This window comes from Peromyscus californicus, unplaced genomic scaffold (genome assembly GCF_007827085.1).
Source record: "Peromyscus californicus insignis strain IS unplaced genomic scaffold, ASM782708v3 Scaffold_17__1_contigs__length_78620276, whole genome shotgun sequence".
In the NCBI taxonomy this organism is placed as follows: Eukaryota; Metazoa; Chordata; class Mammalia; order Rodentia; family Cricetidae; genus Peromyscus; species Peromyscus californicus.
In genome coordinates this window covers 63,282,822-63,299,684 of record NW_026294469.1, presented here as the reverse complement: position 1 = coordinate 63,299,684, position 16,863 = coordinate 63,282,822, and the positions used below count along the sequence as shown (strand labels likewise).

The 16,863-nt window shown below is 48.1% G+C and overlaps 1 protein-coding gene across 2 annotated transcripts in view; it reads right to left on the bottom strand.

The window, feature by feature from the left end:
* Myo5b (myosin VB) overlaps positions 1-16,863 on the bottom strand; it is a 291,674-nt gene that overhangs the window by 50,002 nt on the left and 224,809 nt on the right. For both annotated transcript variants that reach the window (XM_052742546.1, XM_052742545.1), the window contains exons 18-21: positions 10,256-10,367; positions 6,969-7,180; positions 4,853-5,009; positions 4,257-4,496 (exon numbers count right to left, since the gene is read on the bottom strand). In XM_052742546.1, the coding sequence (XP_052598506.1) occupies positions 4,257-4,496; positions 4,853-5,009; positions 6,969-7,180; positions 10,256-10,367 (721 nt within the window). The remainder of the gene's footprint in view (positions 1-4,256; positions 4,497-4,852; positions 5,010-6,968; positions 7,181-10,255; positions 10,368-16,863) is intronic.

Sequence of the window (16,863 nt, the reverse complement as noted above, 5' to 3'; positions counted from 1 at the left end):
GTTCCCACTCCCACTCATCACTACCAGCCTTGTTACCCAAACAACCCCTGCACCTGGCTTCCTGCGGCTGTATGTTTTATGTCTCAGACATAGAACCCACACAATCAGACTCATGGTTTCCCAGTCAGACGTGGGCTGGTGTGGGAAGACGGAAAATCATTGCAAGAATCTTCATGGTGAAGTCACAGCCTCCGGCATGTGAGTGCTCACTTTGGGCTATCACTGTACCTCATTTGTGCCTGTCAGACCTCACCTTCGGTGAGGGTGACTGGTAGCCCCCACATGATCTGCAGCTGTGAAACTGGGACACAGAAAGGTCCCAAAGCTGTAACTCATAGCAGACTGTTTTTCTAACATATATGGATGCCCTTGAGAATCATAAAATATGGACTAATGCAACATTTATTGAGTGACTATTAACTATCTTGAATCAAACTGATTTAAAGACCACTGACTAAACTATTGATTTGGTTTATTTTTTTTTTCAGATAAAAATATTTAAACACAACCTTATATTCACAAAGGCCTAAGAATTGTGAGTTCTATTACAAGAAACTGTAAAACCTGGCCATGTCACTCTGCCACAATAGCAGCGTTTATGAACTCTTATCATTTTGGTTTAAGCATGTCATACTGGAGGCTAACACTAGGGACACTGTAGGGTAATTTCTGGGATGGTCCCTGTTTCTGCTGCTGAAAGGTACTGTGAAGGAGATGGCATTGACATCAGAGACCAAAAACCCAGAAGAGAGGTATGTTAGCACCAGGGACAGCTCTGGGCTCCTGATCACCCCATTTCCTCCTGAGGGGCTCTCATGTGACCCTGTCCTCTGTTGATTACTCACAAGCTTGGTGTCAAATGGAGTCTGTTCCCTGCAGCTGGGGTCCTCAGCCTTAAGGCATGAACTTGGGGTGTTCATCTCTCCTAGTTTTGCCTTTTGGCTTCCTTCCCATAGTGGTGGGAATACTCTCAGCCGACTCCTGTCTCCTGCAACTGAGACGTGACCTCTTATGTCACGCTATTCTGACAAGTGACTTTGGGACCCTTTCTCTCTGGCATCTTTTTCCTTTTGGCTTAAAGACTGTAAAGAGAACAGCTGTCTGGATTAGCTCCTGGAGTCACAGGGAAAAAGGCACCCAACTCACTTCCCCATAGCTGGTCAGTCCACCAAGAGATCTATGTCCAGTACTCATGGTGATATTGTCACCCATTGCTCACCAGTCCCAAGAACATGATACTTTTAGTGAACTAGTGAACATGACCCTAAACCTACATTACAGCCTTGTCTGGCCTGAAGAGCATTCCTCACACACAAGAGCTTCCCAATGATCTAGAAACCCAGCTAGAGGTGGCAAAACCTGCCTGAAAACAGCCTGCTGTGTTTCAATCCCAGCCAGGCCACCTGCTGGCTGTGTGACTTTTGGTAGGTTACTCATCCCTCTGTGCCCTTAGTGTACTCATTTTTAAAACGGGGTAATAGTAATACTTATCCCGTAGGTATGGTGAAGATCAATGAGTTAATTTGTGGGAATAGTGCCTGGCGTGAGAGTCACACGGGGAACAGTGTGAGAAAGATCTCACGTCTCCTAATCACCCACTGCATACAGGAAGCCTTGCCCGGGGTGACAACATCTGCCACTGCTCACAGATGTTTGCCAAGCAGGAAGCTTAAGGAAGAAAAGCTTCCTTTAAAAACAGGCCTTTTCCAATCTACTTCCCTCGGATGTTCAGTTGTGTGGGGTGTAAAATGCTATAGTATTTTTATCCCCTGGGGTTGACTTTGCCCATCAGCAAGGCTGGTGCTGAGCACTACGTGACATCAGGGCCAGGGTGGCCTGTGACACACAGGCTCCTCCGTAGTGGGGACAGTGCTTTCAGCCCCCTTGTCCTTCTGGCCACCCTGTGCCTAGCAGACTGACTGTCAGATGGCCACTGGCCCTGGCGGCCCTGACAGACACAGAGGACACTGTGGTGCCTGCTGTTCTAGCAGACCTCTTCCCCCAGGCGCTGACACCCTGACTGACTGTGTCACCACAGGCTGGCCAGAGCGGGGACTGAGCATCCCCAGCTTGCCCTGGAGGGGCTCTCTCCCCATACCATCAAGCCAGCACTCTGGATAACTCCCCGAGAACACCCCCCCCCCCCCCCCCCCCCCCCCCCCCGCAGGGCACCGGCTCTTCCCAGAAGCCTGGTGTCTGCCCAGGGCAGGAAAGCAAAGTGCTCTATTGCCAGCTCTCTCCACGCTGGGGCTCATGTGCAGGACAGCTAGCTCAGCCATAACAGGGTTCATTTTACTGGGAATGCGGCTCAGTTGGCAGAGTCCCGGCCTTGTAGCATGAATTCCCGGGTCGAGCCCTAGCACAGCATCAAACCGAGCCTGGCAGCCCACCCCTGTGATTCCAAAAAGAGACAAAAAGATCATAAGTTTGAGGTCATTCTTGGCTATAAAAAGGAGCTGCAGGCTAGCCTAGACTACATGAGAGCCTATCTTAAAAAAAAAAAAACCAAAAAGACTCACGTATTCTCCTGCCCTGAGGCTATGAGAAGCTTTAAAACTGCCTACTACAGAACAGGTATAGTAAGATCACGTGACCTCCACCGCCATGTCTGATGGCCCCCCCACTGCTAAGCTTCTTTTCCACACACACCCACCATGTGCACCTTGAATCCTTTCTCTCCTCGCTTTTTTGGAAGCCTGGTCCTGTGATCCCTTTGACACAGCCTGACCCCTGTTTACAATGAGTCTCCTTTCCTCTCTGGAAGCCTTACTCAGTGATAATAGCACAAAGAACAGGACCAGCTCATCAGCAGCGACGTTTGGGACTAAGAAACTAGCACCTTCCGCATGCTAGCTATGGGGTGAGACCTGGGGTGCAGTTAAGATTTTAACACTTTATTCCTCTGTGGCTTGGCTAAGTTGTTTGATGTTCCCAATCCACCATCCTTCAAAATGACTCACGCAATCACGTAAGGATCATCTACTGTATGGATCATATGTGAGTGAACATAAAACACCTACCACAGGCTTTGGAGTGCTCAAAAAAAAAAAAAATCACAGCGGTATCCATGGAGCTGCAGACTAGTCTGGACTATATGAGAGTCTATCTTTAAGGAAGAAAATCAAAAGCAAAATGACTCTCCTATTTTCCTGCCCTGAGGATCTGAGAAGCCTCCAAATCTCCACTGTCCTAAGGTTTATCTCTGTAATACAGCATCCAAGCTGTGCCAACTCCCTCCTACCTGGAACCTAACAGAATGTCTGACACAATCAGACACCGAACAAAGGTCTTCTGGGGCCTGGGGATGCAGACACTTGGGCCACTTGAGTGGTGTGAACCTGTTTCCAATGTGCACTCTACCCTGAGTCCATAGGACCTCAAAGAAGGAGTCAGCATCCTATGCTTGCCTCAGATCCTTTTCACAGAACTCCACCCATAGAGGGCTTCTTCATCATGAACTCCCAGCTTATCTAACTGGCTGATATGTGAAAGTGCCCAGGGCAGACAGAGTGAAAATCTTAAGCAATGCAACACCAATGTCCTACCAGACAGGAAGCTAGCATTTACCTCATGGGGACTGTCATACACAAATGGGAAAGAACAATGTGGGCACCCGAACCCTTAGTGAGCACCAGCCATTGCTTTAGCTGTCCCACACGGCCTCTGCAGGGCCAGGGCCGCAGGACTCTGGACCGACTTATCAATTTCCTATTGTTGCTATAAAGAATGCAATGAAGTTGGTAGCTTGGAAGCTACTACTTTACAGTTCTGGAGTGCAGAAGTCTAAACATGGCCAGCAGGACTGTGGTCTTTTGGACACTCCAGGGGAGAACCTCCCACGGTTATCTGTGGCTCCTAAAGGTGGCCTGAACTCTGGAGCTTGTAGACCTGCCTCCTGCCACTTGATGCAGTCTGCGGCCTTCATCTTATGAGCACTCTATGGCCCCATGAGGTCCTCCTGGGCAACCGAGGGTCATCTACAGATCCACACATCCTTAACTCATGTACTCTTGCAAAGCTTCTTTTGGCATGCAAGGGAACACATTTACCAATCCTGGGGCTTAGGGCCTGGCATCTTTGTTGGGGTGGAGCACTGTTCTGAGTACTACAATAATAACTATTCTTACTCACTGGACAATATTCCCTGAGGTCTCTGGTACCTGCAGCTCCCTGAGAAAGCTTGGGGCCCCTCTCCAGCATGTCCCTGTATCCCTTGACAAGCCTTGACGCTTAGGTAGGAATCTCCTGCCACCAACCTGGTCATCAATCTTCCGCTGCAGCTGGACCACTTTGTTCTCCATGCCCACATTGAGGCGTTTCAAATGCTCTGCAGAGCGGGCCTCAATCTTGAGAGCCTTCAGCTCTTGCTTGGCCTTGAGCCTCCGGAAGGCACACTGGATGACAATGGCGGCGTCCCGCTGCTGCTGGAAATGTCTACGTGCCATCCAGCCCCGGGCATACTTCTGGATGATGGTGGCTTTGTGCTCCTTGAGGACCTGGTGAGGATAAGCACACAGGCTGTGGGTTTGTTCTGCAGGGTGGCAACAGGTACAGCTTCTGCAACCACCCTGGGGTGAAAGCTGGGCTGGCCTTGGTTTTAGGAGACAGGAGACATGTGGTCCATAACACCTGCGGATTTCATGGAAAGTTTGAGCTAGGTTCTGTAGATCATGTGTCCACAGGAAGGCAGCCATCAAACTCTTGTTTCTACCCTTATTTTACTGGACAGGAAGCCACAGTCTAAGAAGCTTAAAGTTTTGGGAAGCTAAATGATTATTCCATTGGAAAGAGGCAGTGGCCCTGGTGTGGGGGAGCTGGAAAATAAAGTGAGATGCTCACGGCAGCTGCTCACCTGGCGGTAGTTTCTCCGCACAAACATGGCCCGAGTGAAGGACTGGATGATGACCGCAGCCCAGCAGACTCTCCGGTAGGCCAGGCGGGCCCTCTGCATCCGGTACTGCTTCTGGAACACTATGGCTGCACGGGTTCTCCGCAGGTGCTCGGCCAGCCTAGGAGTAGTGAGGAAGAGCGCAGGTGGAACCAGGGAGAGGGACTCGGCCAGCTGAGCTATTCGTGGAGTGAACCCTTCCCTCTGTGGCCCCCCCGCTGGACCCCCACCTGGACTGGAGTCACAGACAGGTGTGAGCTGCCGTGTGGGTGCTGGGAATTGGACCTGGGACCTCTGGAAGAGCAGCCAGTGCTCTTAACTGCTGAGCCATCTCTCCAGGCCAGCATCTCCCATTCTTAATGGGGTCACACAGCTGTCTGTCCCCCTGTGCCTCCACAAGCTCAGAGATAGTTCAAACACCCTGCGTTCTTGCGTCTAGTTCAGGACCTGGCAGTTTAGGACCAGAGCTCGTGCTCGCCGAATGAAAAGAAACTCCTCAGGCCAGCAAGGATTCCCTCCGAGTTCTCAATTCCCTGAAATTCCCACTCGCTCACTTCAGCACTCCACCCACCCCTCTCTAGAGCAGACACTTCCCACCCTTCTTGAGCACTCATCAAGTTCACTGCAAGGGCTCAGAGAGAGGCTCAGAATGCCCGACACTAAGGAGGACCTAAGAGATCACTTAGCACAGCCCTGGGAAAGGAAGTGCTCTTGAGTGCCACGCTGCACCTGCATGCTGAAGTTCCGGGGTCCCCTAGTCTATCTCTCTGTCCTTTCTTTACACAAGGCTTTGTCCATCCCCTGGGTCACATGCTCCCTGCAGGGAGACTGCAGCATGCTGTTGCAGGTTCACCAGCAGGAAGCCTGAGTTGGTGCCTTCTCCGGGGAGGGACAAGTAATGATGATGGGATTAGTGGGCAGGGACTGTGCGGGGCCACTCAGAGGTGATCCGACTGTCCTTTTATCTCCACAGCTTCTGCACTGGAGCTGTCTTAACAGTGCAGAGGTGACATGGCAAGAGCCATCTCTGGCTGTGTGTAAGTAAGCAACCTATGGTGAGGACATGAGCAAGGTCAGCATCTCTACCTTTACCACACAAAAGAGGCCTATACCGAGCTTAGGGTTGGGTGAGGATGTGGGGTGTGTCTGTGTTTCTCTTTCTCTAGTGGAGATGGTTGAGCAGCCACTTAAGAAACTGGCTCTGAAACACGAGATTTCATGGCAGTTTCCATCATTTCTCTAAGGCAAAAAGGAGTGAGCACTACTATGAGCAGGCTGGGTCTCCATCTCACAACTCCTGTGAAGGCCTAGGAGGAGGGGGCATCCTGCGTCTCACTGGAAGCTAGGGCTCTCACACCTGCCTCAGAAGAGACGGCCTCTGCCATCCTATTGTTGCCCAGCCCAGGGCCACCGGTTAGGAAGAGAGTGGTGACAGCAGTGCTCTCCGTGTGGCACTGGTGTAGGCAAGAGAGGCTTATTGGTGTCCTGGCTCTCTTGCACAGTAGCTGCTGTGGCTGGAGGCATGCCATCCCTGTGCTCTCTCAGTGCAGGAGTATTCATAGAAGGGCTTCCTCAGCCCTTTCCACGTCCAGCCAGCATCCATGGGTTTTTTAAAATTCTGGCATAAATAGGTTATGTGCAAGTTAACTGGAGTCATCGCTCTTCCTAAAAGACAGTAGTTTCACTTTGGGGTTCAGACAAAGTAGAAATGGTTGGTTTGCACCCAAATCAGATGGTACTAGGTCAGTGTTGGTGGACTGGGGATATATATTGGGAATCAGGAGACACATAAGGTAGATCTCCTCCCTGAAGCAAGAAGGGCATCACCAGATCTCTGTGAGTTTGAGGCCAGCCTGGTCTACAGAGCGAGATCCAGGACAGGTACCAAAACTACACAGAGAAACCCTGTCTCGAAACCACCCCCCCCCCAAAAAAAAAAGAAAAGAAGGGCATCACAGGGATGCACACAGGCACTAAGAGCAGTTTAAGAAGCAGATGGGCCCAAGAGGAAGGACTGTGATTGCAGACAGAGAGGCTCTCCCCTTTCTCCTGACCTCACATGTACCCCCGAATGGCTCACCTGCGGGCCAGGTGTCCTCTGTAGAATCTCTGCAGGGTTAAGGTAGCTGCCTTCAGCCTACGGTACTTTACTTTCTGCAGCCAGCCCCTGACAGTCTTCTGGATCATGATAGTGGCTTCCCGGAACTTGTCTGCACGAAGCTTCTCCAGGTAGGCCACCTGGCCTGCCCGGAAGAAGATCTTGGTGCGGCCAAACTGGAACTTGTCTGGATCCTTTACAAGGTTGGGAGGGAGATTGGCTGGTTAGTGAACTCTGCAAAACACACTAAGCCTTTCCTTCCAAGGCAGAACTACTTGTCAGATTGCATGTGTACCCTCTTCCCCTTCCCCTTGCCCTAGTAGACACACCTAGACTCTCAGTATTCATTAAACAGACTTGAGTCTTCATGACAAGACAGACATGGATCTCAAAAATCCAACATCATGGGGAGGGCAGATGGAAAAGTAAGCAGGAGACTCTTCTAAGGAGTGGGAAGGATTAGCAAGAAACAAACAGGCAATGTTCAAAAAGGATGGTCTAGGCCGGTGGTTCTCAGCCTTCCTAATGCTATGATCCTTTAAGACAGTTCTTCATGTTGCGGTGACCCCAACCATAAAATTTTCATTGATACTTCATAACTGTAATTTTGCTACTGTTATGAATCATAATGTGAATATCTGATATGCAGGACATCTCATATGTGATAAAAGGGTTCGTGGCTGACAGGTTGAAAGTCACTGGTCTAGGCAGTCATGTCTGTGGAGGTGGGCAAAGATCTGCATGAGCCAAAGGGGGTAGCCATAGAAGGTAAGAGTAGAGGAGTATTCTAGAAGATCAGAGCAGATGCCACTGCCCTGTGGTACCAAGAGACAGGAGAAGGGCTATGTACGGGAAACTGAAGGTAGGTATCAGAAGGAGCCAGCCACCCAAGGCTTTCGGGCTGTGGTACAAAATGGGGTGAGTAGTCATGGGGTCTGGGCCTTTGTGTAAGCAATGACCTGGTCTGGTAAACATCTGATTGATTATTCTTAAATGATCACAGATGTGCACACATAATTATAGATTGCAAATAACACTCAAAACTCTACTATGAACTTCTTTTTTCAAACATGTAGTCCCTGTCTTAATCATATCTATGAGATTAAAATTAGTTGTCCTTCCTTGTGTTTTTCCCAATAAATAAGGAAAGGTGACTCAGCAGGGCACTTGTGGACAAGGCTGGGAGAGTAAATCACGGATGGCTGAGACTTCTTTGCAAACAATCATCATCTAAGTGTGTGCTGCCACGAAGACCACAGGCAGGAAGGGGCCAAGTTCTGTCATATACTGTGGTGGTTGGTTTTTGTCAACTTGACACAAGCTAGAGTTATCTGGAAGGAGGAATCAGAGTTGAGAAAATGCCTCCTGCAGGCAAGTCTGTGGGGGCATTTTATACCCTTCCCTCTGGACATCCCTGACTGGGGCAGAGAAGGAACTCAGTACACGCTTAAAGAGTACAGGACACGCCACATGAGATTAAAGATGAGAAGGCATTCTGAAAGCCTTGAAAGGGGTGATTCTACCAGAATACACATCTCCCCTCTTACTAACTACAGTGGTTTATCAAGCCCTCAGAAATGGCCTGATGAAGCATCTACCAGCAAACAGCCCATCATCATAGAAGGGGGCTGGTAGGCCATGCTGCTCAGCCTACATCCATCTTCATCCCTATGTCTCCTCTGACCATTCTACTCCTAAGCACACAGAGCACTCTGGTGAGGACCGGGCATGTGGTCTTCAAGGCTAACCTGTGGCTCAGCCAAAGTCCTACTCAGAGGGAATGTTGTCTCTGGAAGACATGGCCCAAGGGCTGGGGAAAATGAAGAAATGTATTATCTGCAGGGAAGTCTTGAAGCACAAGTGAGCAGTCCATCTTCAGGACAGACAACTGTGCACAGTAGCCCTAACCAGTCACCTCAGATCAGTAGGTACTGTGCATTAGAATGCCTGTGAAACCCTAAGCAATTTATAGCCACTTCCTGTACCTCAGTTTCCTCATCTGTGGATGGAGGTTCTGCTAATAACCTTGGAGGCATCCAGGTAAGGGTAAACTATGACTCTGGATAAAGTGGAAAGCACTCACATGGTCATGGAAGCTACTCACAGGCTTGGGCTATACACCATGAGGCCAGCCCTGACACTGAGAAGTCCCAGTGCTATAGATGTACTGAACTCAGCTGATCTTGAACACATTTTCCTAACCTATGAAAAGTGAAATGTCAAAACATGCACAGGGATGATCGCTGTGGGATGTCTTTCTGTACGCTATGGATATGTGTTGTTCTCACTGGTTGATAAAATAAAGCTGTTTGGCCCATGGCGAGGCAGGTTAGGTAGCATATTCAAACTGAAGACAGAGATGGAGAAGGGCAGAGTCCAGAGAGAGATGCTGATAGTTGCCCAAGAAGCAAGATGTGAAAGAACCAGTAAGGCATAGGCCATGTGGCGATGCATAGACTCATAGAAATGGGTTAATTTAAATGTAAGAACTAGCTAGTAATAAGCCCGAGCCATCGGCCAAGCATTTATAATATAAGCCTCTGAGTGATTATTTTAAAAGCAGCTGTGAGATGGGGTGGGACAGAGAAAAGCCTCCATTTACAGATGATGAATGGACCACAGCAACATCATAGTTAACCAGAGTCCCATCAACCAAGTACAACCTACAGTTAACTATAGGCCACCCTCTCAGCACTGCCTTAGCCAGCTAGTTTACAAAAATATGCTTAATTCAATTTTTTATCACATTCTGAAAGATATTTTCTTTAATTTAGCATTTTATGTAGACACAGATTATAATACTCTGTTATAACTTTGGAACTCTCTATAACTATTGCAATATTTAAGGATTTGCCCCTTGTGGCTCTGCTCTTAACAATATTTCAGCCTGAAATGTGATTTTTGGGTTGTTCCATTTAAAAAAATTTTTCAAAGGCCTGAAAATCTGTTGTTTCATTTATAACAAGCTGAGGCTGGCTACAGATCAGACCTCCACTGGGTACATCAACCCTGAGAAACCAGAGATGCTGAGACAGCAGCAGCAGCCAGGATTTGCCTCTATACATACCCAGGTGACCGGTGCTGTGTGTGTGCTGAGATGTGGAAAGGCAGGGGGTGCTCTAGGTAGGGGAGGAGACTAGCTTTTCCCAGTCACTGTTGCATGAAATGGCTTAATATCTTAGTTTTGTAGGGATGAAGACAAAGCTGTAGCTATCCCCCACCCTCCACTATTGGGGCTTTTGGTCTGTGCCCTCCTACAGCTGGATCACCTTGATGAGACTCTCCAGGACAGACTTGCAGATACTCTTCTTGTCGGTGTTGGCAAGCTCTCTCTTCTTCATCAACACTCGATACCGGTTGAAGAAGTCATGGTAAGTCCACCTAGAGGAAAAATCAAAGTGGGTTAGAAGGTGATCTCGGATGCACTCTCACGGCGTCAAGATCATTGTACAAAGTTATTGTAGGAGCTTCAGACTAGTCCCAGGGGAGCTTTGTCCTTTCCATACCCTACTAGGAACTCCAGTGTATCAGGATTCCTAAAGTTAAGTTGGGTAAACTGTGTGTTTGGGAGGTATCTCCCTGGAGCCAGGTCTCCATCTGGTCACACCCATGGAGCCCTCTCTTCTGCTGCCACCTTGTCTATACACAGCTTTGTCTATGCAGTTTGGTTTTTCACTTTGAGAACTCATACTGATCTTTGTATACACGTTTCTAAATGCAGGAAAGTATGTGAGAATGAAAGTGTCCACATCATGTTCTCTTAGCTCACTGGAAGAGTTAGTTTGGAAGAGAAAAGAACAGGTCATCTTAGACATTTTCCACTCCACATTCCCTTTTGCTGATCCCAAGGACACGGGTATGTAAAACAGGCACACAAACCGAACATTTACTAATAACAAATGAAGGAAATATGATGTGCCCACGGTTACAGTAGTGGCTTGAATGTTAATGGGGTTAAGTAACTGCTTCCTGATTGGATTTAAGGACAGCTCTACCAAAGGAAACATCTTCAGAGTACTGTAATCTGGACAAGAACTTAAGGTTGGGGAGCTCATAGACTCCAGGGGTGAATCTACTACTGTTATTCTGTTAAATGGACATAGTATCAAGCTGCCCTATAATTCCCACATCCAGTTACAAGGTTGCTACCAGTGGCTTAAGATGTTATGGTGTTGGTTTCTCTTTTTATTATTTTCCTCTTAATTGGGGGTAATTTTGGCTCCCTGTAAAGCTGTCCCCTATCCCCACATACCTGAAGAGATTCCTAATCCATTGCCTATACAAGGCAGAATTCTTGACTGTTTTGGTAGTCATTAGAGGGCCTTCATCTTACCCTGGCATCTGAGACTGGGTGCATACAAGCAGATGCAGTCTCCTAAACAGGAAAGCTGTGGTTTACACCCATCACTACTCCAATCCTCCCAATTCAGAAATGCTCATGACCTCCTCATGCGGTGGCAAGGTTAACATGAGCCCCATCTAAGGTGGCTTGGAGTTACCCTTCAGTTGATCAGGAGGTCATCAGTACATCCCACCTCCATCTTTCTAAGTCCTTGGCCATTGCAGAATGGGGTGGCTTGTCCCTTCAGAGATATCAGGGAGGGCTTGCACACCAGTCAGTAGAGACAGGGTTCAGATATCATTAGGTATTTCACTGAGGTGAGTCACCTCCTGTTTCCTGTCACTGGTGGCCTTGCCTAGAGATTGTCTAGCTACTTCAGACCAACCTGCTCAAGTATTAGTGGAGAGTGAACAGATTGTGTCCCTTTCCCAGGGACTCTTGCCTCTGCAGAAGGTCCTTCAGAAGCTTCAGAGAAAGGAGTGCTATGGGGTTCCAGAAGCCTTGCGGTGGGGAGACATATTACACTCAAGGTGCCCCCCCAGTCCCTCTGCTTCAACAGCAGCTGGGCCTTGGAGGGAAAAGACTGATGTAAGTGGAAATAAGAAAAGGACATTTCTACTTCTCTGTATTTCTCCTTCTATGATATCCTTGGCTAAAGATGGTTCTTTTCCTTTTTGAGAAAGGATTTTATGTACCCCAGGCTGGCCTCTAAGTCATCAAAAAGATGAGGATGACCTTGAGCGCTGGATCTTTTTGCCTTCACCTCCCAAATGCTAGATTACAGGAGTGCACCACACACCTAGCTTGGGTCTGCTCCAAAAGCTCTTGGGATGTCATATGCTATAAATTTATCCTTTTGTGATTTATGTATATAGTATTTTGTTCACATGTATGTCTGTGCACCTCATGTGTGTCTGGTACCTGCACAGACTAGAAGAGGGCATTGGATCTTCCTGGGACTAGAGTTATAAATGGCTGTGGGATGCCATGTGAATGCTGAAAATCAATCCCAGTTCCTTTGGAAGAGTAGCCGGTGGTCTTAGCCACTGAGCCATATCTCCAGCCCAGCTTACCCCTTAAAGTATACAGTAAAATAACTTTTAGTATATTTGTGGAGTTGTGTAACTATCCCCAGTAATCAATTCCAGAACATTTTCATGACCTCCAAATGAACTCCACACCACTGAGTAGTTTTTCGGGGCCTCAGCAATCACTGATCTACTTTGTCTCACACTTCTTGGTTTTAAACTGGCATGTACTCCCTTAAGGGGGTAAGGCAGAGAGTACTAGGGCCCTGAGGACTCTATCTCAGGGCCAGGAGAGGTTTCCCCTTGTCCTTTGCACTCTATTCACTAAGCAGAAACGTTCCCATCCTCCAGTGGTGGACTATCTGCTATCTTTAACAACTACCTTACAAATGGAAGCTGTAAGGTTATTTTCCCAGCTACATGCAAATCGGATGCACACTTTGTTTGGTAGTTAACTCTGTTGATGCTTTCCTTGGCTCTTTCTGCCCTGGCCCTGCCCTCAGATACTTCTACTTAGAGAAAGATGGACTTGCTAAGAACCCAGTGGAAGAGTGCCTGTGAAAGAGAGCTTCCTAGAGTCGAGGTCTCCTTGCCACCCCCCTCCCCCCCACCCGACTCCCCACTATCAATACAGACATCTCAGAATGTAATGGTTTGGTGCGGGCTTTCCCCTTAAGCCACTGGGCATGTTCTCCTGTCTCCCCTGACTCTTGAAGGGCACTTCTCACATTCTGCATCATGGTTATTTGTGTACTTACTATTTGTCTCTGTGAGTTTGCAGTTTTGCCGGGAAATAATTAAGACAGCATTTAGCTGGGCTAAAATCCTTAAATGTTTCTAATTTGAAAATCTTACTGCTGACAGATCCACCGCTCAAGGAAATTATGAGGGTAGGGGTGATGTGACTGCAAAGACGTCAAATCCAGTTTGTAATGAGCTCGGAGCACAGGAAGCCTGGCTCTGACCTTGGCCATTACTGTGACTCAGGTAAAGGCCAGGCTGCATGACATCTCCTCTGTCTACAGAACAGAGTCACCCACCTCACAAAAGTACCTGGGCCTTTGTAGCCAATGAGTCAGCATAGGAGTGCTGGGAAGGCTTTCCAGTATGTTCCTTCCTGCTCAAGGCACCCAGTTCTTTTTACTTGCAGACACATTTTGAAATACCCCTGCATGAGGAGAGGGTGGAGCAGTGACTCTGGAAAAGAGGGGTGCTCAGAAGAGAACACCTGGCCTTGGGAAGGAACCCATTCATTCCCTCAGGAGATACACCAAGGGACGTGAGTCTGCTGTGAGGTCTTGGCATCACAAGGCCTACAGAAACATTTACCACAGAGTCCAGGATCAAACATGGGCTCCCCTTTCCATGGACCTGTTATGTGCCTCGTGAGAAACCTTCACAGAAAGTCTCCCTGCCTGTAATGGGAAAAGCTGCAAAGTGAAAATAAAAAGATCATTTGATTCTTTGGTCAAAGTAGAATTTAATGGATTTGAACATGTGTTCATGGCAACTATATCAATGTAGAGGAAGATAGCTTGGTAAGACCTCAGACTAACTTAGACTTTGCCTTGTAGACTCCTTGCTCCCACTCTCCTGAGTCTGTCGTTGGTCCCCGAGCTCTGGGCCCTGGTGCTGCAGGTTTGTCAGTACACAGATGTCCTCTTCTACTAGCCCTGAGCCTTCTTTATCCATTGTTTCTCTTAGATACGCTCAGTCTCCTCACCCCCAAACCTATTAGTGTGGTGTCTTTATAACCAGTTACTTATTATAGTGGAACAGTATTTTACTGGACATTCAAATGACTGGACCCTTCAGGTGAAACCTTTCCTATCAGTGTCCTTCAGTGTAGGAGAATCCCATACAACACAGAGCATATTGAAACTTTGGACCATTACCACTCCCTCATTGAGACCCTGAACAATAACCGAAAGCTCTCAGTATGTACAAAAACATTTCCACAATGTGAGGAACTGTATTAAAGGCTTGCAGCATTAGGAAGGCTGAGAACCACTGAACTGCTGGCTCAGACCCCAGTCTATAGGAGGACAGACAAAGCTCCAACAGCCAGAGATGAGAAACCACATCGTTCCAGGCTAAATTCTGCCATATACACTCGGTAGAAGTTCAAGAGCAAAGGCAGCAACTGTATGATTCGAGTATGATAAGCTAGGAGGTGAGTAGGCGGTTCCCAAGACCTCCACCTAATTCTGTAATGTAAACCCGTTTTTCCACCTGGGTTGGGAAAGGTAAAGTTGAGAAAGCTGGAAGCCTTTCTAGCAAGCCCTGTTCATGGCAGTACACTCCTATAGGCTCAGCACTTGGAAGACTAAGGCAGGAGGACTGCTACCAGTTTGAGGCCAAGGCCGGTCTGGGCTGCAAAGTGAGACCCTGTCTCAAGATTAAAAACCAGTACTGGGCTCCTAAGAAAAGGATGAGAACTGAGTTCATCCGGTCTTGTTTTGCCTCTTCTTATACAAACACTGCACGTTTGACGGGTCCTCCCACACCCGTTTGGGCCGAGCAGGATCTGCCTCACTGGTCTTTCTCTTATAAAGCTGTGAGAGCGCCTCGAGATGGTTAACTGCACAGAGATGAGAACCGGACGGGTTCTGACGGGGAGCTGCTCTGCTGACAGTCCATTCATCACCTTTCTTTATGCTCCTTACTGTGAGCATATTTCTTAGCTACTGCACAGCGTTTCGAATTGAATGATACATTTTCATTATAAGTCAGCTTCCTAGAGAGCTGTAATTCTCAGGGAGGAGAAAAGTAGACAGGTACCCTGCGGCCTGTGGGAGACCCCCAACAGGGCTGGTAGCTAACCGTGCCACACTTGTTCTCACTGGTTAACTTTGGGAAACTTAGCGGTGTGCCGGTCACGTCTTCATTTTCAAACAGGGGAAAGAATTCCTTCCCAGGCATCACTTGGGTGGGGTAGAATAATTATCCAAAAGGCTTGAGCCCTTGAGAAGAACAGCATGGAAGAGTTGTCAGCTGGCTGTAATCCTGGACTGTGCCCTTCCTTTCCAGTTTTCTTTCTTTTTGTAACTCAAATAAGAGAAACACAGGAAGATGTTACAAGCTGGGGTTTCTCTAATCACTGGAGCCCACAGACAGAGGCTTGGGAAACGCTCTGTAGTTACTTGACAAGCAAATGCAAGGGAAACCACTCTCACTCCCCTGTGTGAATTCTCAGCAGCTGGGGAGATGAATCCTTTTTGTAGGTGAATCCCAATCTGCTCAAGTCCCTCTGGTTCCACGAAGGTCTCCCCAAGTCAGGTCAACAGCATGTTAGCTCTTAATGGCATACTGGATGCTGGAGTTTGGTGTGGACAGGGGGATGAAAGGATCTACATGCGACAGAATGGGTGATGCAACTCCATTTCAACACTAACCGGAAGTGCAGCTTTCTGTAGTGTATCATTTCCAATGGTAGTTTGGGAAGGGAACCCTCTCTTGGACCCTTTAGCAAAATGTGGGTCCAAAAAAAAAAGGGGGTCCAAAACCTCCCGTGGATCCTTTAGCAAATGCGAGAAGGACACGGGAAGCATGTGTTGGATCTAGGCCCATGAATTTAAACCATCGCTTTCTGCAATACCAGAAACACATCCTTTCTTCCCTGCACTTTCTACAATACCTGTAATTACAAAAAGAAAAGGCACAGAGACACTCACAGTTACCTGCTGGAAAGAGCTCTGAAATAAACAGGACACAGAAAAAAGGTATCTATTAGGTATGCTGGAAGAGGCCAGCAAGTTGTGGCATGCCAACCCTGCAGGCGGCAGCTCTACCTGCAGCCCGGTGGGCTGAACAGTCGACACCACTTCCATATGGAGCTAAAGACTCAGCATGCGCGGCTTCTCCTTGCTGCTGGGTGAGACATCAGGCAGACCCGGAGTATGAGCTTGCCATGCCTCACAGACTAGCAATTTTAAGAGGGCACGATGTTGGCAAAGAAGTACTCTAACTTGTCTGCCTTAATGGAGTGACGGTTCCTACTGTCTCCCCATCAGCCTGAATTCCTGCTCTTTAAAGCCCAGCTTAAATCTCACTCCTGAGAGGCCACAGCTTCTCTCATACTTGTCCTACATCCTTGCACCTGCGTGAGCATTACTCCCTAAATGGCTTCAAGCTTGTGTCTTCTGGCTTTGAGCTCCTGGTGGGTAGGTGTGTCAACATGGGTCTGGATGCTTCACAGAGAGGTATGGAGAGAGACTGTGGGAGAGGAGGTCCTATGAAGGCAAAAGGCTGTTCTCATTCCACAGAAAGCTCTCGTGAGACCCCAGAAATAAATGTCCCCTCTTCCTCCTTGAAAACAGGCTGTATTGTATTGTGCTGCAACAGCAAATCCTGTAGGAATGCAGTGGCCTGCTCTGTCTCTATGATTTCACATAGCAAGTCTGTGTGACATCTCAGCCAGTGGCTCAGAGGTGGCAGGTGGATACAGAGCCCTGACTGGGAGGGTATCGAGTTAACCATGTCAGGCACATTGTCCTTTTCCCGATGT